The sequence below is a fragment of the Cervus canadensis genome, chromosome 24, assembly GCF_019320065.1.
Source record: "Cervus canadensis isolate Bull #8, Minnesota chromosome 24, ASM1932006v1, whole genome shotgun sequence".
Lineage (NCBI taxonomy): Eukaryota > Metazoa > Chordata > Mammalia > Artiodactyla > Cervidae > Cervus > Cervus canadensis.
The window spans coordinates 2,313,310-2,327,479 of NC_057409.1; the positions used below are offsets into that span (position 1 = coordinate 2,313,310).

At 61.2% G+C, this 14,170-nt stretch overlaps 1 protein-coding gene across 1 annotated transcript in view; it reads right to left on the minus strand.

The window, feature by feature from the left end:
* Nucleotides 1–313: 313 nt before the first annotated feature.
* ALDH4A1 (aldehyde dehydrogenase 4 family member A1) overlaps nucleotides 314–14,170 on the minus strand; it is a 31,361-nt gene continuing 17,504 nt past the window's right edge. Inside the window, exons 6-15 of the mRNA XM_043445397.1 lie at nucleotides 12,106–12,255; nucleotides 11,956–12,030; nucleotides 10,659–10,846; nucleotides 7,927–8,000; nucleotides 5,404–5,600; nucleotides 5,234–5,281; nucleotides 4,117–4,269; nucleotides 3,314–3,435; nucleotides 2,604–2,722; nucleotides 314–1,733 (exon numbers count right to left, since the gene is read on the minus strand). Of these exons, the coding sequence (XP_043301332.1) occupies nucleotides 1,621–1,733; nucleotides 2,604–2,722; nucleotides 3,314–3,435; nucleotides 4,117–4,269; nucleotides 5,234–5,281; nucleotides 5,404–5,600; nucleotides 7,927–8,000; nucleotides 10,659–10,846; nucleotides 11,956–12,030; nucleotides 12,106–12,255 (1,239 nt within the window). The 3' untranslated portion in view covers nucleotides 314–1,620. The remainder of the gene's footprint in view (nucleotides 1,734–2,603; nucleotides 2,723–3,313; nucleotides 3,436–4,116; nucleotides 4,270–5,233; nucleotides 5,282–5,403; nucleotides 5,601–7,926; nucleotides 8,001–10,658; nucleotides 10,847–11,955; nucleotides 12,031–12,105; nucleotides 12,256–14,170) is intronic.

Sequence of the window (14,170 nt, forward strand, 5' to 3'; positions counted from 1 at the left end):
CTCTGAGCACTTATGTGAATTAACTCATTGAATTCTCAAGACTGTGTGTGTGTGGGAGGAGTGGTGGTTATTTCCACCTATGAAGAGACAGAGTCAGAAACGACTGCCCAACTTTTCGGAGCTGGGATTTGAACCCAGGCCCTCCGGCCCCAGAGTTCCCGCCACTCACGCAGGACTTCCTGCCAGCAGGGCTCACCCTTCCCTCCATCACACCAGGGCACGGTGCCCCTGACACCTAGTGAACGTTGGCAATCTCAGCCGACGAGAAGGTGACCAGCCCCCACCGCTCTCACCAGAAAGGCCACCAGTCCGGTTCAGGAAGAGGCATTTTATTGGGCGGCGTCAGGGCAAATCCCACCGCCACTTCCCAGCGCAGAGCTAGTAGAACCAGGAATACCTCCGGCCTGCCTGCTGCCCATCCTGGCCCCTCTGTGAGAAACACCCCTGACCGCGGGCACGGTGTGTGACCGTGCACTCGGGGAGCGGCCACTCCAGCCCCACGGGGGCCCCACACCAGCCGCGCCTGAGGAGGGCCCCTAAAACCTGCCCCCAGAGTCGCCACTTACAATTCCCTGACCACCCAGGATGCATCTGAGTGCCCCCCGATTAGCTGCATGAAGGAACAGGCCTCTGATGGGCCAGTCCACACAGAGCCACGAACATGCCAAGGAGGGACGATTCTGTAAGTGAGCCTCAGCCAGGCCGGACGGGGACCCAAGGCGAGGTCTTGGGGTGCTGGGGAAGGCAGGGGCAACATCTACCTGGGCCAGTGGGCATTGAGCTCCTGCAGGAAGCCCCAGGCCAGCGGAGGCTCTCGAGGCAGGACCCAAGAGCTGATGAAGTGGCAGGAAGGGCCCCCAAGGTCTGCCAACCTCACAGGACCGGCAGGAACGACCGGCACCCTGGCAGGTGGACTGCAAGAGCCCCCCAGTCCCACCGCCTGGAGACCGCCAGGAACCCGAGGGCCTCTGGTGAGCCCAGGCACTTGGGAGCAAGGCACACAGGGTCTAAGGCATCTGATTGGGCGCAGGTACCTGCGGCACAGGTGGGTCTGGGCAAAGAGCGAGTGAGCAGCACGAATCAAGCAGGGCAAAGCCGGCTGGTGTCCCCATGACCTGTGACCACAACGTGGCAGCCCCGCAGGCCACCCTGGTCCCCCCTAACCCTGGAGACCCGGAGGAGCCAGGCACCCCGGTGGGTGCGGCGTGCCAGGGTGCCCAGAGCTGCCCCCTCCTCCCGCAGACCCACGAGCTACTCCACTGCCCCTCCCCAGGCCCCTGAGACCCGGGACACAGCGGAGAGGAGCAAGAAGGGGACCGGTGGAGAAGCAGTCGGGCGCTGAGGTCACACCCACCGGGGAAAGTCTAGGACACTCTGGGGGCACAGCTGGCAGCCCCATTCCTCCCGACAGCGTGATCTCAACCCAGAGCCCACACCTGACTCTAAGGCGGGGGACAGGCCAGGAGGCAGGCCGGTGTGGGGCAGGGGGCAGGACTCAGGCCTACAAAGAGGGTCGCCCCCTGGGGAGCGGGGTGGAAGCGTGGGGCGTGGTCAGTGCACTGAGGTCAGTCTTCTGGACGGACAGACGGACAGGTGGACAGCGGAGGCGCCAACCGGGGCTCACTGCATGTACGGGTAGCGCCAGTCCCCCAGAGGCCCGCGCGTCTCCTTGATGACCTGGGGCGACGTCCACCGCAGGACATAGTGGGGGCCGCCTGGCTTGTCGTTGGTTCCTGTGGAAAGACAGCTGTTTGTCCCCCAAAAGGTACAACAGCTCTGCATAGAAGGGAGAAGGAGCGGGGAGGAGCGGACGGAATGAACGGGGCAGCCAGCAGCTAAGCTAGCCCCTACACGGTGGCCGGGGCTCCCCAAGCGCCTCTGGGCAGAGGGCACTCAGCCGGTGGTCGGCGGGGGCAGGAGCCGGCGAGCGGACAGGACGCCCAGGCTCCCCAGGTCCCCGCGCAGGCCCTGCAAGGCGTGGCCGAGAGGCAGGAAAGCACTGTGGAGGGCACTGGACGGGTAGCTGGGAGGCCGAGGTTCTGGCCCCAGCTCTGCCACTAGGCACCGGGACCTCTGGCAAGTCCCTGCCCCTCGCCAAGCCTCAGTTTCCCCATTTGTAGACAGGAGGGGGTTGGACTGCAGTGGCCTGGAATACGTCAAGTCGTGGTTAGTTGCTAAGTTGCATCCGCCTCTTTCTGACCCATGGACCAAGAGCCAGGCTCCTCCGTCCACGGGATTTCCCAGGCAGGAACTTGAGCGAGTTGCCGAGCCTTCCTCCAGGGGATCTTCCCAGCCCAGGGATCAAACCCGCGTCTCCTGCACTGGCAGGCGGATTCTTTACTGCTGAGCCACCCAGGAAGCCAAGATGCGGATGCTGGGACCCACATCCCGGCTCCACCACTTCCTGGCCACGCGCCCTTGGGCCAATCACTTCACCTCCCTGGGCCTCAGTTTTCCCCTCTGTAAAATGGGAAGGGGGCGGTGGGCAGGACTCTGCGTCAGCACAGGGCCTGGCCCTCCGTGCCTCTTAACATCCTCGAGATGAAGCAGCAAGGGTCTCCCCGAGGAGCTCAGCCCCCTCCTAGAAAGGAGGACCCACTCACCCGAGGCTCGGGCCCCCCCGAAGGGCTGCTGGCCCACCACCGAGCCGGTGGACTTGTCGTTGATGTAGAAGTTGCCAGCAGCGTTCCTCAGCAGCTCTGTGGCCTCCCGGAGAACGTCCCTACACAGCAGGGCCGCGGTAAGAGGGCGGCCGGCTCACCCTCGCCCCTGCCCCAGGGCCGATCCTCCAGCAGCCCTCCTCAGCTCACACGGGCCGCCTGGTAAGCATGGGGCCAGCCGCCAGTCCTGGGTCCCTGCCCTCGGCAGCTCGGGAACCCCCCGAGCCCCAGCCTGCCCCTCAGGTTCCAACCCCGCCTTCCTCTCTTAGAGGCAGAGGTAGGGAGGCAACCAGTACCAGGGAGAAAAGACAGGACAAAGCCTCAGGTCCAGCGTCACGGAGCCCAGCGGGGAATCCTGCCTCTGCCAGACAAGTGGAGTGCCTGGGCCCAAGCTCTGCCTTCTGCCCTGAGCCCCATCAGACCAGGCGGCGGGTCACAGGCGCTGACTGCCGGGCCCCAACCCTAGAGACCTGGCTTCAGCAGCCAACAGTGCGGCCCCAGCATCAAGGCTTTAACAAGGCGCCCGCGGCCTCTGTCTACCTGCCGGCCGGGGCGGAGCGAGGGGCATGGAGAGCAGGGATCCGCGTCCGGGAGGGGGCCGTCTCTGGGGACGGGGACATCAGGACTAGCGCCGAGGGGCCGCGGCCACTCACCTGTCCTGGGCGAACACTGCCCCCGTGAGGCCGTAGCTGCTGGTGCGGTCCACGAGCTGCAGCGTCTCCTTGTACTCCTCGTCTGGGTAGACGTACGTGGCCAGCACAGGGCCGAAGATCTCCTGGAGAGAAGCTCCAGGGTCGGGCCCGCCTGGACCCGTCCCTGAGGCCTCCGCTGCCCCCCGACCCCCTTCTCAGCCCAGCAGCCTGGGCCAGGCCTTGCCTCCCGCTGGGTTCTCTCCAGGGCAGGTCCTGCCCTGCCCACCCCACTCCACCCAGCAGAAGATCCGGGGACCTTCTGGCCTCCCTGCCAGCCAGACCCACCCCCAGAGCCAAGAGTCCAGGCCCTTGGAAGGGGGACACTTCTGGCAACAGCCGGCCAGGGAACTGCCTGCAACATCACTCGGGGGGCTGGGGGAAGACCCCTTGCCCCTGCACTGTCATCCTGGGCAACTGCCCTGACTTCTCAGAAACTCAGCTTCTCATCTGTACAATGCGAACAATACACCAAACCTCATCTCCACCAACTCCCTGCCCCACTTAAGACTCTACAGACATTAGAAGCTGAGAGGGCTGTAGGGGCCTCCGGGCAGCAGGCAGTCAGCGCTGTGGCATCAGGCCAGCCAGCAGCGTCGGGGATCTGGGGTCTGGGGGCCTGAGCGCAGGGCCTGGCTCTGCTCTCCCCAGGGGTGAGGCAGGCCCCTGGCAGGGCCGCGCCGTCCTCAGCTGTGAGACGGGATGACGCCCCGGGAAGCACGCGGAGACGCTGCCTCCTCCCAGCCCCACCCGCCTCCCGCCGTCACCTCCTTCATGATGGGGTCCTGGGGGTCCTTGCTCTCGATGATACAGGGCTCCACAAAGTAGCCCACAGAGTCGTCACACTGGCCCCCGGCCAGGATGGTGAGGCTGGGCGAGGAGCGGGCGTGCTCTAGCCACTTGCGGATGCGGCCGAAGGACTGCAGGATCGGGGTGGGGGGTGTCAGGGGCCGGCTGGAGGCCATTCCCAGCCGAAGCCCCCAACACAGCTGCCCCGGATTCTGAAGGGGGCGGTCGCCGGGCTGGGGGACGGGGCAGCTGACAGCAAACAGGGCCTGGCCGAGCAGGGCAGAAACAGGAGGCATGTCCAGGCTCGTGTGTGTGTGTGTCAGAACACGTACAGAAAGAGAAAGGAAGAAAGGGAGGGCACTCACTCGTGTCCGACTCTGTGCGACCCCATGGACTGTGGTCGAGCAGGCTCCTCTGTCCATGGGATTTTCCAGGCAAGGGTACTGGAGTGGGTTGCCATTTCCTTCTCCACGAGATCTTCCTGACCCAGGGATTGAACCCGGGTCTCCTGCATTGCAGGCAGACGCTTTACCATCTGAACCACCGGGGAAGTCCAAGAACATGTATACTTAGATATAAACATCATGCAAACATAGATGTGTCTTTAGGCTTAAGGCCATGAGTCTCGTGCATTATGTGTTTCTGCAATGCAGACCCACACATGTGCCTACACACGTGTGCATACATGCATGCACATACATGTGTGCACACATGTCAGATTTGTCTATGTATGGAGACGTGTGTGTGGGTGTGCATGTGTTTACATGGGTGGATCTATGTGCATGACCCCCCCAGAGGTCTACATGAATGTGTTCACGGCGATGCGTGTACCCGTGTTCAGGGGTATGTGTGCAGGCATGTGGGCCTATGTGTGAGAGTGTGTGTGTGAACACGGGCACATTAAGGGGGCCTGGTGGCAGGGTGTGCAGGAGGCGAGCTCCTCTCTGGGGAGGGACGCTTCTATTCCTTCCAGGGCTGGCGGGAGCGGCAGGGACTGTGTGCGTGGCTCTCAGACTACCCTGCTCGAAGCAGATCTGGGTCACTCTTCCCGCCCCCCACCCAGCCCAGGCCTGGCACCCCCCAGAACTCCTGTACCTTGGCATCAATCACGGCAGAGAAGAAGGTCCCAAAATCCTCTGCAGGCTGGAGGCAAGGGACACAGATAGAGAGGAGGTGGCTGCGGGCTGAGACCAGGGGAGTGCCCCCCCTCACACACCTCGCCCCCCCAGCAGCCAATCCCATCAGCCCCCCGCTGGGCCACTCACGTTGCCCACTTTGATCCCGCGGAGCTCCTCCAGCAGCCGCCCTTTGATCTGCGGCCACAGCGAGCGGGGTACGTAGAGGCGGGAGCAGGCCGAGCACTTCTGGCCGCCGTACTCGAAGGCCGAGCGCAGGGTCCCGCTCACCACGCTGTCCACGTCGGCCGAGCGGTGCACGAAGTGGAAGTTCTTGCCCCCGCACTCTACAGGGCGGGAAGGGAGGGGGCGAACGTCGGGCCAGCCCCGGGGCCCAACACACAGCCTGCTCCTGCGCACAGAGCCCCGTGACCAGCCCCCGGGACGGGCAGAGGAGGCCATGAGAAGCCGCGCGCCCTGGACACTGACCAGCCAGGCCTGTCCTCCCACCCTGCAGACAGGAAGAAGGAGGCCCAGGCACGGGCAAAGGGCACCAGGGGGCGTCGGGACCAGCTTTCCCACTTCACAGATGAGAAAACAGAGTCTGGGGATGGGAATGCTGCCCAACATAACTAAGGCCAAGGAAGGGCCAGAACCCAAGGCTCCCCGAAGCTTGGCCACTCCCGGCAGCGGGCGAAGCTTCCTTTGAGCCTTCCCCTGATCCCTACCCAGGTCCACAGTCAGGGCTGGCTCCTCTTTCCTCCCCGTGGCAGGGGGACACCCCTCCCTGGTCCCCTTGGTGTAAGGGAGCCCAGGGAATCACACCACCATCTGGGCCTTATCAGTTTCTTCATTCAGTTAAACATCACCCAACAGCAGCTCGTGTTACAAAGCACTCACTACCGGCCAGACTCAGTTCAAAGCACTCCGTGTCCCTTTTCACTGAAGCCTCACGGCAACCTCCCATTATGATCCCATCTTAAAGACAAGAAGACTGAGGCATGCAGAGACTAAGGCGCGTACTCAAGGTTGGGAAGTGGTGGAGTAGGCAGCGGTCTTTCTCCCTCAGGGAGACGGTGGGAGGGAGACTGAACTGAAAACCACGGACAGCTGACCCAGGGGACTCTGTTTCCCGGCTTATGAAGGTTGGACTGGGATGTGCTGAGAGGCTGGAAGTTAGAGATGCTACATCTGGCCCTGAGCAGAGTCACCTGCCCTGACACCCCTAAAAAAGCCCCACCAGCTTAAGAGGCAAACTGTTACATAAAGAATGGATAAACAACAAGGTCCCTAACACAGGGAACTATATACAATATCCTGTAACAAGCCACAATGGAAAAGAACTTGAAAAAGAATATACATATGTATGACTGAATCATCTTGCCGTATAGCCGAAATTAACCCAATACTGTAAATCAACCCAATTTGTAAATACTGTAGCCCAAGACTGTAAATCAACCATACTTCAATAAAAACTCTTTAAAAAGCTCCCACCAGCTCAGGAGTGGGGTCCAGTCTCCCTGTGGGTCCCACTTCACTTCCAGGAGCAAGAAGGCTAAACCACCAGCCCCAGCTCCGCCATTACTGCACTGTGACCCATTGGGGCCTCTGTCAAAACAGGGTTCTGTACCCCAAAGAGTTTCAGAAACACGACACATCGAGCCTGGCTCTTGACGATGAGTAATGCACATTAGTGGATTAAAGGCTCTGAGAAGGCCTGCAGGTAAGGAATCCGTTTTGCTTTAAACACAGTGCACGCCAAATGTCCTTGGCCATGAAACTGTGGGAAAATTATTATTTCAACAAGACCCACCCCTGCCGACGTCTCAGCCCCATCTCCTGCCCCTCCCCACCCCTTTTCTCAGCTACACTGGCCTTGTTTCTTCGCACACAAGCTCGTTCCCACCTCGAGGTCTCTCCATTAACCGTTTCCTTGGCCTAGATCTGGGCAATGCAACCTGATGCAACATGGTACTCAGGAGCCCCATGCGGCCGTTTAAATTCAAGTTAATCAAAACTGAACATAACTTTCACTTCCTCAGTCACGCAGGTCACGTCTCCAGCGCCCCGCGGCCACACGTGGTGAGTGGCTACCCTGCGGGACCGCACGGTAAAGCCATGTCCATCCTCGCAGGAAGGTCCGCGGGACAGCGTCCGCGCCCTGACGGTCTGCTCTCCAGACCTCGGTGAGGCCCGTTTCTCTTCACTGTTCAGGTTTCCGCTCAAATGTTCCCTCCTCGAAGAGGCTCCCCACCCTGGCGTCACAGTCGCCCGCCACACCCAGCCTCTGGGCAGCCCTGCCTGTCACCTCTTTGCTCTCCTTTAATGAGCCACGGCCCTTCTCACCCCACGACCGTCATCTATCCCGCTGTTTACCGCCCGCCTCCCACCGCTGGAACAGAAGCTGCTGACGGCTGGGTCTCCGGCTCTCATCACCCTTGCATCCCCGCTCTCCAGAAAGTGCCTCTGCACAAACAGTAATTTCCTTGCTGCATGAGGAATGGAGAAGAAATGAGCGCTCTGAGCCAGAAGTGCTCTGAACAACCCCCGGGCCCTGCCAGGGCGGGGGTTCCAGGCTGGAGTGCTCTGCCCCTGCAGAGCCCCCCAGCTCTGGGGGCAGCCCCTCCGCCGCCTCCTCTTCCACGACGGCCAAGGCTGGGGAGGGGCCCTTACCTCCGGCCAGGCGTGGGAAGGTTCGGAACCGGTCCAGGTTCTGAGCCACCTGCTTCCACAGGTGTTTGAAGGTGCTGAAAGAGAGGACAGCGCAGGGATCAGGGCGCCAGGCTCAGGTACCTGAGCGGGTGAGGGGCCTGCTCCCTGCCCACCCGACCAGAGGGTGGGGCGCAGGGTCAGCAGCCCCGCCAGAGGCTGGCAGGGGTGACGGCGGCGGCCGTGGAGTGATGGGGCACCAGGTAGGAGGTGGCAGCTGGCAACGGGCTGCGTTCAGGGCCCACGAGGAGGGAACAAGGGGAAGCTTGGCAGCAAGGTGGTGCAGAGAGGGGCCACGCTCCAGGCCAGGGCGTGGGGGTTCCAGTCCCCACCCGGGCGCACACAGCTGTGATCTTGTGCCCAACACTTAACCTCTCTGGGCCTCAAGATCATGCCACATCTGGAAACGGGAAAGAACAATTCCGCTCTGATGTAAGTCAAGTGCTGAGGACAGTGCCAGGCACGCCGTGGGTGCCTGACGGGGCACAGACACCACCAGGGTTGGCGGGGAGCGCCTTGAGCCCCGGGGACCGGGGAGGGTCCCAAGAGAGGCAGCTCAGGCCCCCGCCTCCTCGCCGTGCTCCGAGTGTGACCAACCTCAGCACCACAAAACAATAAAAATGCTAATCACCAGGGAGCTGGCGACACAGCAGCTGATACTAATTTATGACTTTCCCACCTTGGAGCCCGCTGCTCACCAGAGCATGGCGGATGGGGGCCGGGCCGCTCCGCCCGCTAATAGGCAGGGACCCGTGGGGCCGCGGCTGGCGGAGCGGGCCTTTTGGAAAACCGCCCTCCTCAGCAATTCTAACGCGGCCGTCGCCACCCGGCAAACCTTGGACGGGGCGGGTGGGAGCGTGAGGTCAGGCAGAGAGGGGAGAAGCCACCGCGGGTGAACCCAGGACACCTGGGAGGCCCAGAGTACAGACCCCGACCTCTCCGCCCAGACGACCCACGGGGACCTCAAACTCAAGGTGACCAGCCTCTGGTCCATCTTCTTCCCGAGGCTCCCGGGTGCCCAGCCATCTGGGGTGCCCACCTTGGTGACCAATGCCCACCTCCAGCCTCAAGTCTGGATGTTCCCACTGACCCCCCGACCCCACAGACAGGCGATCGAGTCTCCCTGCCACCTCCTCACGTGAACCAGCCCATCTCTCCTGGCTGCTACCTCTCCACCCGGGTTCAGGCACCCGCTCTCCCTCTCCGGATCCTCCTAACCTGTCTCCTGCTCCCAGCCACGAGAGACTTGTGCTCAGGGCAGCCAGAGCCATCATCTAGGTCAGAGGCTGCACACGCAGGTCCCAGAGGGGCTGAGGTTGTCCAGGCATGCAGAGACCCAGGGCCTGTCGGGATGGCGGGGAACCAGAGACCACCCACCCACCTCCGGCCAATAGTGCCACACAGAAATGCAGGCCCCGTGTGACCGGGTTCGTAAATGAGGCCCCATTTGGATTTTCACACGAAACTGTCCCGGTGGTACAAGACTGTCCATCTCTATTAGGAGCCAAAGAACACAGAGCCACTGGCCAGGTCCAACTGCAGAGCGACCGTCTGTCTCTGCTCGAAACCAAAGTCTGACTGATTAAGCCACTCCCTCTAAAGAATCTGCCTGCACTGTGGGAGACCTGGGTTCCATCCCTGGGTCGGGAAGATCCCCTGGAGTACGAAATGGCAACCTGCTCCAGCATCCTTGCCTGGAGAATCCCATGGACGGAGGAGCCTGGCGGGCTACAGTCCAAGGGGTTGCAGAGAGTCGGACACGACTGAGTGACAAACGCTGTCGCTTTCGCGGTCCTGCAGGTAGCCTTCCATGGCTCCCAACACCTTCAGGATAAAGTCCAAACACCTTTCAGGTTCACAGGGCCCCACAGCCACAAGTCTAATCCCTCAAGAGGCGTTTCCCTGATGGTCCAGTGGTTAAGACTCTACACTCCCAATGCAGGGGGCCTGGGCTTGATCCCTGGCCAGGGGGACTAGATCTGCATGACTCAACTAAGACCCAGTGCAGTCAAAACAAAACAAGACAATCCCCCAGAGGTAGGACCTTGACTACTCCACGCGTTCACCGCCCAGCCTTAGCATCAGCAGAGCCCGGCAAGCACGGGGTTCAGTAAACATCAGCTGAGCGCACGAAAACACGGCTGTGATCAAACCAGGTGCTACCCGCACCCTCTGACCCTCAGCCCCAAGCTGCACACTCCAGCCTCATGGGACCGCGTCCACCCCGCAGAGCACAAGAGCGTCAGCCTTATGCCTCTGCAGGTGCGGTTCTCCCTCCTAGACTGCTCTCCTCCACCTCTGCCTGGCCTACTCCTCTGCTTAGATGCCATCTCCTCCAAGAAGCCTTCCTGACTTCTCCTCCAATTTATTCCAAGCTTCGCTTTGTCCTTTCCAGGGACAGGGGTGGCATCAAAATCCATGTTGCCAAATACCTATAGGCTGCTTCTGGCCTGTGACACTCCTTCCTGTCCACTAACTAGTCTGACCCTCACAATGACTCTGCGAGGTAGGAATCAGCACAGTCAGGTGAAGGCATGGAGGCTCAGAGAGGTGAAGGGGCTCACCCAAGGGCCGCTCAGCGAGGAAGTGGGGTACCGTCAGCGCCGCCCCTGAGTTCAGCCCCGGCTCCCAGACAGAGGTCGGGAGGCCTGGGGAGCATCCCTGGCTACCCTGCCCAGCCCTCCTCGGGGACTTACGGCACGCTGCCTGTGAAGTTGATGCCGCACAGGTGCTCTGAGCTGGTGACGGTGTCCCCGAAGGTGGGCCCGTCGGCTGGCACAAACTGGATGATGTTGGGGGGCAGCCCGGCCTCCCTGAGGACGTGGTAGACGGCGTAGCTGGCCAGCATGGCGGTGTCGCTGGGCTTCCACAGGACCACGTTGCCCTGCCCAGGAGGCACGGGGATGACTCACAAGGCCGGGGGTGGCCAGCAGCCCTGACCCCCACCCTACCCCAAGGTGCAGCCATCCCTCAGCTACAGCTACTAGGGAGGTCCCCTGCAGGCCAGGATGCCCCCTCCCCGGCCCCACTCCCCGAGGTGCTGGGCACCAGGCCCTCAAACTGCTCTCGAATGAGCTGACGCCCTGCCCCGTCTGCTCCCACGCTCTGGCCGAGGCTCCTTTCCTCCTGAAGTCTGTGCCAACTGGTCCTGCCAGCACCCCTCGGGCAGGTCTGTCCTGGGTGTTTCCAGGTCGCCGGGCGCCCACAGGGCAAGGCTGGGCCAGCATGCACGGGCTCTGTCTGCACGTGTTCTGGATGGAGGCGGGCACGTGGGCGCCGGGTGTGTGCAGGTCTGTCTGGGCACAGACGCACGAGGATGGGCCTGTGCGTGAGCACCTCCCAGATCACCCGGCCACCCCGACCACTCAGCCCTCCTCCTGCTGCTCCCTGGGTGACCCAGCCCCCCGCGGGCAGGGCTGCAGCTCCCCCATCAACTCATGGGAGCTCACAGCCACCTTCATCCTGACCACGGCAGTGGGGCCACCGACTTCGAGACCGCCAGGACAGACCAAGCCCAAACCTCTACCTGTTTCATCATCTATTAGCCACGCAACTCTGACAAATAAGCCACTGGGCACAGAGCAAGCATTCAAAGGTGAGCTGTAATTATCATCATTATCAGCAGCCCCTGCATAACACTAAACCTGCACTGGGCCAGACCTGCCTGGTGTTAAGACGAGTCATAACACAGTCTTACTTGCTCTCCCCAACCCTGTAACATAAGCTTTTCTGTTATTTCTATCTTGCCAATGAGGATGCAGCCTCAGAGGAGGGCAGGGGCTCACCTGGGGTCACCCAGGGAGAGTGGGGCAACATGGGGACCCAGATCAGCCTCTGACCCCAGAAGTCTCTCCACAGCCCCCAGCTGCCTCCACTGTGTGCCTCTGCCCACAACAAGGGCTGGGGCCCAGGGCTCCGACGTGGCCTCCTGACTGTTGGGAGGGAAGCGATGACTCAGTCCCACCACCCCCCAGTCCGCTGTCCACATCTCACCATCAAGGCGGGAGCCCCTGCCAGGTTGCCGCCGATCGCCGTGAAGTTGAAGGGGGAGATGGCCGCCACGAAGCCCTGGGGAAGAAGAGGAGGTGAGGCCAGGCCCAGGGCTTCCCGCAGCTCCCCGCCTGTGCCACCCCCAGGCGGTACCTCCAGCCCCCGGTACAGCACGCTGTTGGTGCTGGGCGGCACGCTGAGGGGCTGCTCGCCTTCCAGCTCCACCGCAAACTTGGCGTTGAAGCGGAAGAAGTCGATGAGTTCAGCCGCGGCGTCGATCTCCGCCTGGATCACCGTCTTCCCCTGCGAGGCGGGAGGGCCCCAGGGTCAGTGGTGGAGGACCTGCCTCCCGAGAGCCCTCTCCCGACGCTGGACCCTGTGCCCACAGTCACATGATGCGCACGTGTGTTTGGGAGAATGAACCAGGGGACCCGAGGACTGCAAACACCAGCCGTGGGGAAGGCCTCTGGGCTCTCTGGGATCGGGCAGCCCCTCCCTGCACACACGGTCGCTGGTGGCGGCTCGCCCTGGCCGGGACGCCCCACCAGGGAAGGGGAACTGCTCCTTCCTGCCTCTCTGTGCCTGCCCACTTGCCCCCTGCTCCGCGCAGCCACTGTGCCTCCTACAAGCTCCTGGGTCTTCATTTCAGTTCAGTCGCCCAGTCGTCTCCGATTCTTTGTGACCCCATGAACCGCAGCATGCCAGGCCTCCCTGTCCATCACCAATTCCCGGAGTTTACCCAAACCCATGTCCATTGAGTCAGTAATGCCATCCAACCATCTCATCCTCTGTCGTCCCCTTCTCCTCCTGCCTTCAGTCTTTCCCAGCATCAAGGTCTTTTCCAATGAGTCAGCTCTTCGCATCAGGTGGCCAAAGTATTAGAGTTTCAGCTTCAGCATCAGTCTTTCCAATGAATACCCAGGAGTGATCTCCTTTAGGATGGACTGGTTGGATCTCCTTGCAGTCCAAGGGGTTCTCAAGAGTCTTCTCCAACACCACAGTTCAAAAGCATCAATTCTTCGGCGCTCAGCTTTCTTTATAGTCCAACTCTCACATCCATACATGACTACGGGAGAAACCATAGCCTTGACCAGACGGACCTTTGTTGGCAAAGTAATGTCTCTGCTTTTTAATATGCTATCTAGGTTCATCATAACTTTCCTTCCAAGGAGTAAGCGTCTTTTAATTTCACGGCTGCAATCACCATCTGCAGTGATTTTGGAGCCCCCCAAAATAAAGTCAGCCACTTTTTCCACTGTTTCCCCATCTATTTCCCATGAAGTGATGGGACCAGATGCCGTGATCTTAGTTTTCTGAATGTTGAGCTTTAAGCCAACATTTTCACTCTCCTCTTTCATCAAGAGGCTTTTTAGTTCTTCACTTTCTGCCAGAAGGGTGGTGTCATCTGCATATCTGAGGTCCTAGGTCTTAGGTCAAATAAAGAGGCATCTTCCTTTGGTCCTGGAGTGTGTGAGCCTCTTCCTGCCCAGGCGTAGCTCCCTGGGACCCTCTGGAGACTCAACACCCACCCAGGGGGACTCGGCTCGATCGGGAGACACTGGGCTGGTAGTGGGGGTGTCGTAGCGGCTCCGTGCAGCAGAGGGCGCTCTCATTACAGGCTGGCGACCAGGTGGGGCCGTGGGCGGGGCCGGGGCTGTGGGCGGGGCCGGGCTGTGGGCGGAGCCAAGATCCCTACTGTGGACAGGAACCTTCTCCCTGGGCGGCTCCTCAGCAGTCTGCGCTCTCACTGCTACCTGCCGGCTCAGCAAGCATTCACTCCAAAAGCGCTCATCAGGCGCTTCCGTGACTCCACGCAGACACAGAGCAAGACCCAGAAAGGCAGAAAATGTTAACATGTGATTGCTAAGCCCAAAAAGCTGGTAAAGGGGCAGCAAACACACATGAAGTCATCACCGCACCCCAGTGCAACCTGAGCGGTAACTAAGGAAGGAACGCATGCCGGGAGGGACACAAAGCTGGGCCCAGTCCTCGGGACTGGTGAGGTCCTAGACGTCTCACAGAGGAGGTGTGCCCGGGCTAGACCGTGACAGTTAGAGAGTTCAGAAAGCAGAGGATCCTCCCCTGGTGGCTCGGGGGGAAAGAATCCTCCTGCCAGTGCAGGAGACACGGGTTCGATCCCTGGTCCGGGAAGATTCCACATGCCGCGGAGCAACTCATCCCATGAGCCACAACGACTAAGCCTGTGCTCTGGAGCCCG